The 8502-nt window shown below is 45.2% G+C and overlaps 1 protein-coding gene across 2 annotated transcripts in view; it reads left to right on the forward strand.

The window, feature by feature from the left end:
• The window catches only part of ANXA6 (annexin A6), an 86985-nt gene extending 82623 nt beyond the window's left edge, over positions 1-4362 (forward strand). For both annotated transcript variants that reach the window (XM_069763552.1, XM_069763553.1), the window contains 2 exons: positions 465-587; positions 3960-4362. In XM_069763552.1, the coding sequence (XP_069619653.1) occupies positions 465-587; positions 3960-4019 (183 nt within the window). In that variant the 3' untranslated portion in view covers positions 4020-4362. The remainder of the gene's footprint in view (positions 1-464; positions 588-3959) is intronic.
• Positions 4363-8502: the final 4140 nt, after the last annotated feature.

Raw genomic sequence — 8502 nt, forward strand, 5'->3', positions numbered from 1 at the left:
GGGGGGGGAAAGGGGAAGAAGGGGGGATTAAGGGAGACCCAGCAATGTATACGCCCACGTATTGAGAATTATGAGTATGTACGCAGCCAAGTCAGGAACCCTGTGCTTTCCTTGAAGGATTGCCAGAGGAACCAGGTGCATCCCTGGACATATGCAGCATCACCATCACCCGCCACCAGCGACTGACATGTCAAATTTTTGATCCGTCGGACGAATATCAGCAATTCAAGTCTATGGGTCCGTGAGAAAATCGGATCGCAGTTGAATGACATCTGAGTGTGGTCCGATTTTCACATAGAGATTGGACACATTTTTAAAAAAAAATTCATCACACTCTGATCAAACTAAGAAAAAAAAAAGTCTGGTACGTGGAAAAAAACGGACATGTGAGTGAGACCTTACACGGAGAGGGCGCACAGTCTGTGCTTTGGGTCATTGGAGTAATGGAAACTTTATTTCTCCAGGGAGCTGGGACGGATGAACAGACCCTGACCCGGATCCTGATATCCAGGAGTGAAATCGACTTGTTCAACATTCGCCAAGAGTTCAAGGAGGAGTATGAGAAATCTCTGCACCACTGCCTGGAGGTAACGAAACAGATACATGGCGACCAGATAAAAGGGAGGACCACTCGAAGGCGTGACGATGGGGGAACTTTGCATTTTATATCCCACTAGATGGTGGCCCGATTCTAACGCATCGGGTATTCTAGAATATGCATGTCCTCGTAGTATATTGCCGTGTCCTCGTAGTATATTGCCGTGTCCTCGTAGTATATTGCCCAGTCACGTAGTATATTGCCCAGCCACGTAGTATATTGCCCAGTCACGTAGTATATTGCCCAGTCACGCAGTATATTGACCAGCCACGTAGTATATTGCCCAGCCACGTAGTATATTGCCCAGCCACGTAGTATATTGCCCAGTCACGTAGTATATTGCCCAGCCACGTAGTATATTGCCCAGCCACGTAGTATATTGCCCAGCCACGTAGTATATTGCCCAGCCACGTAGTATATTGCCCAGCCACGTAGTATATTGCCCAGCCACGTAGAATATTGCCCAGCCACGTAGTATATTGCCCAGTCACGTAGTATATTGCCCAGTCACGTAGTATATTGACCAGCCACGTAGTATATTGCCCAGCCACGTAGTATATTGCCCAGCCACGTAGTATATTGCCCAGTCACGTAGTATATTGCCCAGCCACGTAGTATATTGCCCAGCCACGTAGTATATTGCCCAGCCACGTAGTATATTGCCCAGTCACGTAGTATATTGCCCAGCCACGTAGTATATTGCCCAGCCACGTAGTATATTGCCCAGCCACGTAGAATATTGCCCAGCCACGTAGTATATTGCCCAGCCACGTAGTATATTGCCCAGCTACGTAGTATATTGCCCAGCCACGTAGAATATTGCCCAGCTACGTAGTATATTGCCCAGCCACGTAGAATATTGCCCAGCTACGTAGTATATTGCCCAGCCACGTAGAATATTGCCCAGCCACGTAGTATATATATTGCCCAGCCACGTGACGTCATGGCAGGTCCTTCTCGCACACCATTCTTGCCACCGGAACCTGCCGCTTGCATGGAGCGGTCAGCGGAGCGTCGCGTGAGTATATAATGATTTTTTATTTTTAATATTAGATCATTTTACTATTGATGCTGCATAAGCATCATCAATAGTAAAACGTTGGTCACACAGGGTTAATAGCTGCGTAACCGGAGTGCGTTACACCGTGCTCCAGTAACGCTGGCATTAACCCTGTGTGAGGGCTGACTGGATGACTGGAGGGGAGTACGGATCAGGCACTGACTGCAGGGAGGAAAGAGCGGCCATATTGCCGCCGGACTGTGGCCATCGCTGATTGGTCGTGGCAATGGTCGTGGGCGTTTTGCCACGACCAATCAGCGACTTGGATTTCCATGACAGAGGCCGCGACCAATCAATATCTGTGACAGACAGAAAGACAGACAGACGGAAGTGACCCTTAGACAATTATATAGTAGATTCTTGGGTCTAAGGGTAACATTTCTCCTTGTGGAGAGTGACTTGTCAAGCCTAGCATGCCAGTATGAGACTTATAGGCCATGCAAGCTCCTCTGGGAAATCTAATATGCAAATTGTCTCTTCAGGGAGGAATAGGAATAGAACTCTAGCGCCACCTACTGGAAGTTTTCCAAAACCATGACCATGTACCGTATTTTTTTTATTTCCATTATTGCATTCATACAGCCATCACTTGTTTACTAGTGAGAAGGAAAATAAAAAAATAAAATAAAACAGTAATTTCGCTAAAAAAATTTTTTCCTTTATACAGTTTACCGTTCAGTAAAAATATTAAAATAAAATCTTTTTTTCTGTTGGTCGGTTTTCTTCCAACATAGTTATTTTTATGGTAGGAGTTGTTGTCAAATGGTATGGGAAAGAACGCTTGCTCATGACTGATGTATCAATCTGGGTCATAATGGGTTAATGAAATTTAAACTGAATTTATGCCCCCAAGTGCTATTTACCTGAAGACATAGGGTTAATCTGCAGGTTAATAGCGTTACAATGGAGTCTGTTATGATGGTAATCTAGTAACACAGTGTGCAAGCAGTCAGAGCACATGCAGTGATCTGACAATAACCCAGAAACAATAGAACGAGCTCTGAGACGTGGAATCTCTGTAGACCGCAATACCTGAACCTATCCTAAACACAACTAAAGGCAGCTGTGGATTGCGCCTGACACTACCTATGCAACTCGGCACAGCCTGAGGAACTGACTAGCCTAAAGATAGAAATACAAGCCTGACTTGCCTCAGAGAAATACCCCAAAGGAAAAGGCAGCCCCCCACATATAATGACTGTTAGCAAGATGAAAAGACAAAACGTAGGGATGAAATAGATTCAGCAAAGTGAGGCCCGATATTCTAGATAGAGCGAGGATAGCAAAGAGAACTTTGCAGTCTACAAAAAACCCTAAAGCAAAAAACCACGCAAAGGGGGCAAAAAGACCCACCGTGCCGAACTAACGGCACGGCGGTACACCCTTTGCGTCTCAGAGCTTCCAGCAAAACGAAAGGACAAGCTGGACAGAAAAAATAGCAACAAAAGCAAAGAAGCACTTATCTAAGCAGAGCAGCAGGCCACAGGAAAGATCCAGAAGCTCAGATCCAACACTGGAACATTGACAAGGAGCAAGGAAGACAGAATCAGGTGGGGTTAAATAACAAAGCAGCCAACGAGCTCACCAGAACACCTGAGGGTGGAAGCTCAGAAGCTGCAGTACCACTTGTGACCACAGGAGTGAATTCAGCCACAGAATTCACAACAGGAGTCTCACTGCTGTACTGAAAGTTGGCTACAGGGAGAAAAGGAGCTCATTTCCTCCCAGAAGCCACCGGCTATCAGTCAGGCGTGCCGAGAGCGCCTACAGTCACCGCTCAGTGTATCCAAACCCTGGTGCTTTGATATTTTGCTCTGCAGATCTCGAAAAAAAATTTAAAAAAAGTTGTGGTTTTTTTTGCTATTTCTCCACACCTGGAATTTTTTTTCACTTCCCAGGACATCACACGATAAAATAGACAGGATCATTCAAAAGTACAACTCGTCCCGCAATAAAACAAGTCCTCACGCGGCCATGTCAATGAAAAATTAAAGTTATGGCTTTTGGAATAAGGGGAGGAAAAAACTAAAGGGTTGAATTCTTTAGTCCTACGGTCACCACTAGGGGGAGCTAAGCAGCTGGCTCCAGTCATGAAACAGTATGCTGTGAGCTCCCCCCAGTGGTGGTCATAGGCAGGTACAATTGTATGTTTATGCAGGGGATACAGTAAACCTAAAAATGGTATTATAGAAGGTGGACTTTCTTTATTAAAAATTTTTTGAAAAATGCAATACAAGAAATCTTATGTTTTTAGATATTGAATTTATATTTTATTTATAAATGTGCATTTTTTTTTTGTAGAGTGAAACATCCGGAGACTATCGTAAGGCCCTGCTGGCCATCTGTGCAGGAGACGACTAGACCAGGAGCCCAGACCTTTTCTACATCCATCTGTGAGCTCACGTTCTAGGTGTCCTTGTAGGTAGATGGCATCAAGGACCCGGAGAACGACTGTGAATGGACGACTTCACCAAGCAACAGAAAAAATGCACCAAAGAAAAACAACGCCTGGGATACCGGAGGGCGATTTAGGCCGGGGAGATGGGTATGGGGTCCCCAAACTGTAATAGAAAGGCCTTCTGTGCCAGATACTGATGTGTATGTGACACTTGGAAATGATTTCTTACAAAACCAAAGCCAATCCCAGGTCCCTCGTTATATAGGAGGATCCAGCCAAGTGGAAATAAAGTGTTTTAATACACAAGTGCCTTTCACTGTCTCTTAATTGTGCTTCCAAGACGAAAAAACGTGTTTGATGTGACCTAATTCTCACCATCAGTGATCACCTGATCCTCCACAATCAGATGTAATCTGTAGAGAAATCAAGTTTCAAGTGTTTGATTTTCCTGCAGCGCCACCACAGGAGAAATAAAGAATTACACAATCCCCCCACCAAAGAAAAAAAAAATCCGTTGCCTGTGTAATGCAAGGACATGTGGGGTCCTCCACATAGAAACACTCTTGGTATCAGCTGACAAACCCTGATCCACACCTGCCACGGGCTGTGACTAAGGCTGAGTCATTTCTTCTCATAATATCAATGACTATGGTCGAAAGGGTTGTCTGAAATCAATTTTAAAATAAACATAAGGCTGAGCAAAAAAGGTTTGCAGGACCTTAGTCCGGTGTCCATGTTGGAACTGCGTGGCCACCAGACCGGGTCGGTGCGAACGTCCTCCGACAGCGGTCATATAAGGCGTAGAAACATCATGACTTTGAGGGAGGCTACTAATGAAGAGGCACACAAAATGCCAGCTTTTGAGTAGCATCAGAGAAATTTTTCTACTGTCCTGGTCCGGATGTCACGGGAGTTAATGACGATGATGGCCAAACAGGGTACTGCAAATATTTTTGCTCAACTTGGAGTTAAAAAAATAAAAAAGGGGCTCCTGGTAACCATTTACTCCTCTTCTTTTTTTAGCAAGAGGAGAAAGCGTCAACAAGGAACATCTCTGTGCAATCCATAAATGTTGCAGGTCCTCCAAACAACTCATTGATTTAAATAAGATAATATGTAATGCTTCATATTTCCTGCGGGGGTGCTGTAGGGACACTGAACACTTACTGCCAGGTTCCTACTCAGATTTTAGCCGATTACTATGATTTACAGCGAGGTGACACATGAAACATTTAATCTAGGGAAAAGTGGTAGCTGCTGAAGGGGGACTGTAGATTAATATGACGCCCACAGAAATCATGTAATGGTAGAAGTCCTGCTACGAACCACCACCTCCATATGCTTCATGATGAGCCCTTTAAAGGATTTCCGTGTATTTCAAAAGTGAAAGTTTTACCATTTCTAATATTTTTAAAGGCGTTATACAAGATTAGAAAATAGGGTCTACTTCCCCTCCCCAGTAAGTGTCTATAATCGGTTGTTCCCCAAGGCTGAACTGCAGTACCAAACGCAGCCACAAGGATGAGAGTGGCGCTATTCAGAAAAAAAAATCCAACTTTATTTTTTTTAATCTTTTGATGGTATTTGATTACAGAACAGAAACATTGGAACTCACTGTAATTCGTTAAGAACAAAAAGGCATATAGTTAGGTAAAACTGAAACATATTGGTGTGCATTACCTAAATTCTCATGCATTCTTTAAGTTACTGAAAAAGGAAGACAGGTATTTTTCTTTAATTATTTAGAAATTTTTGATAGTATTTTTGCCTAGAAGTCATTACTTGTCAATAGTGATAACTTCCTGCTTCACTAATGTTTTTTCACACTAAGGCAACTCGGGTCATGGGAGTGTCACATGAAATACCATCTCTGGGCACAGGGACATCACATGTCCCAGCTCTTGCCACAGGGCAGTCCACCCATGAGCAAACCTCCAAAAACTACAATGAGATACTGAAACATTGAGCCGAAAACCTGATCAAATCCTACAAAAATGCAAAATATAAGGTCATATGTGTGCAAAACCTGGATGATAAAGAAATAAGACAGAAGAAGGGTCGGTCAACACCTTCAAAATATGCTGGAGAAGGATGTTCTCAATACCATGGATGGCAAGAACAACATATAATTTTGGACACATCATATGAAGAGAACATTCACTGGAGAAGGACATCATGGCTGGAAGAATAGAAGGAGCAAGGCAAAGAGGAAGACCGGCAACCTTATGGCATTGAGGAAGACCGGCAACCTGATGGCAAGGAGGGAGACCGGCAACCCGATGGCTTAATACAATCAGGATAACAGCGGAGAAGACCCTCGTGGACCTATCTAGGCTTACACAAGATCGATCTTCCTACAGATCATTCATCCATCAAGTTGCAATGGCTCAAGATCGCGCTGAAGGACGTTAAAGAAATAAAAATTTAGATAGATTTGCACAGAAAGATGGATCGCCCCCACTTAAGTGCAATTTGGCACTCGGTACCGGGTCCTTCAGTTCCCTCAGCGAGGATGTCACGGTGGCCCGACCTGGACCGTGGCCCTATGAGGGGCGCCCAATAAAAGGCAGAGTTCGTAAAGAACGGTAGTGTTCGTGACGCCACCTGTGGTATTCATTCGGTCAGGGTGACCGACGCTGCTTAGGGGTCCGCTGGGGTGATGGAATGGCGGCTAGATGGTATACCTTCCCACAGGTGAAGTATGTCCCCAGGGCTTCCTAGAAGTGTAGATGGTGATGGTGCAAGGCGCAGTGAATAACGAGGACACAATGGGTGCAGTCTCTTTACCTTTACTGAAGGCTTCAGCATCCACAGTCCAGAGTGCCGGATGACAGGGTACGGAGAGTCCGGCCGGTCTGATGGCAATTCCGGAGTCCCCTTATCCAGGTGGAAATCGGTAGCCTTCCCCTTGCGCACAGTAACGTAGTAGGTCCCTACTTGCATTAGCTGCCATAAGGTCCTCACTCTTCTCTCTCTGTCCCCAGATGGATAGGACAAACCCGTATGACAGTGGTGGCCTGAGGCTATTTTATGGGGACCCTAGTGTCGCCCCTCCTCCGCGTTGCCACCTTGTCTACTTAGGTGTTTAGGTCGGACAGCCAACTTGGAATCGACTGCCCTGCCAGTCTCTGAAGTAAAGCGTAGTCTATTACTCCCTCGGTGTTCCGGCCACCGGATCTGCGCATCAGATGGAGGCAGCCTGCTTCTAGCTGGTCTCCCACCGATGTTTCACTCCTGTTGCTATGACTTCTGTGCTCACTCACTACGGCACACTTCCTTTCATGTCCTTTCTTAGGAGGCTGCCGCATGGATTGCAGGCGCAGCTCCGTGTCCTTCTTTCCTACTGAGCTGCTGATGTTGTTTCCTTTTTCCCCTGTCTGCCTGACAGGGATTCCCTGGGCCGAGCCCAGTCTGCTTCTCTCCCTCTCCTTCTCCTGACTCCAACTGTCTGACTTCCTAACCAACCCACCAGTTTTACCATTTGTGAGGAGTGGCTAGTACAGTCATGGCCAAAAATTTTGAGAATGAGACAAATATTAATTTTTTCAAAGTCTACTGCTTCATTTTTTCTAATGGCAATTTGCATATACTCCTGAATGTCAGAGTGATCAGCTTAACAGCAATTACTGTACTTGCAAAGTCAATATTTGCCCAGAAAATGAACTTTAACCCCCAAAACACATTTCAACATCATTGCAGTCCTGCCTTAAAAGGAGCAGCTAAAATCGTTTTAGTGATTGATCGCCAGCCCTGTCCTCATCAACACCCACACCTGTGTTAATGGATCAATCAGTCATGATTAAGTAAGAATGACATCACTGGACACTTTAAAAGGAGGCTGGTGCTTGGTATCATTGTTTCTCTTCAGTTAACCATGGTTATCTCTAAAGAAACACGTGCAGCCATCATTGCACTGCACAAAAATGGCCTAACAGGGAAGAGTATCGCAGCTACAAAGATTGCACCTCAGTCAACAATCTATCGCATCATCAAGAACTTCAAGGAGAGAGCTTCCATTGTTGTCAAAAAGGCTCCAGGGCGCCCAAGAAAGACCAGCAAGCGACAGGACCGTATCTTAAAACTGTTTCAGCTGCGGGATCGGACTACCAGCAGTGCTGAGCTTGCTCAGGAATGGCAGCAGGCTGGTGTGAGTGCTTCTGCACGCACTGTGAGGCGGAGACTCTTTGAGCAAGGCCTGGTTTCAAGGAGGGCAGCAAAGAAGCCACTTCTCTCCAGAAAAAACATCAGGGACCGACTGATATTCTGCAAAAGGTACAGGGAGTGGACTGCTGAGGACTGGGGCAAAGTCATTTTCTCTGATGAATCCCCTTTTCGATTGTTTGGGACATCTGGAAAACAGCTTATTCGGAGAAGAAGAGGTGAGCGCTACCACCAGTCTTGTCTCATGCCAACTGTAAAGCATCCTGAAACCATTCATGTGTGGGG

This window comes from Ranitomeya imitator, chromosome 4, assembly GCF_032444005.1.
Source record: "Ranitomeya imitator isolate aRanImi1 chromosome 4, aRanImi1.pri, whole genome shotgun sequence".
Classification (NCBI taxonomy): Eukaryota; Metazoa; Chordata; class Amphibia; order Anura; family Dendrobatidae; genus Ranitomeya; species Ranitomeya imitator.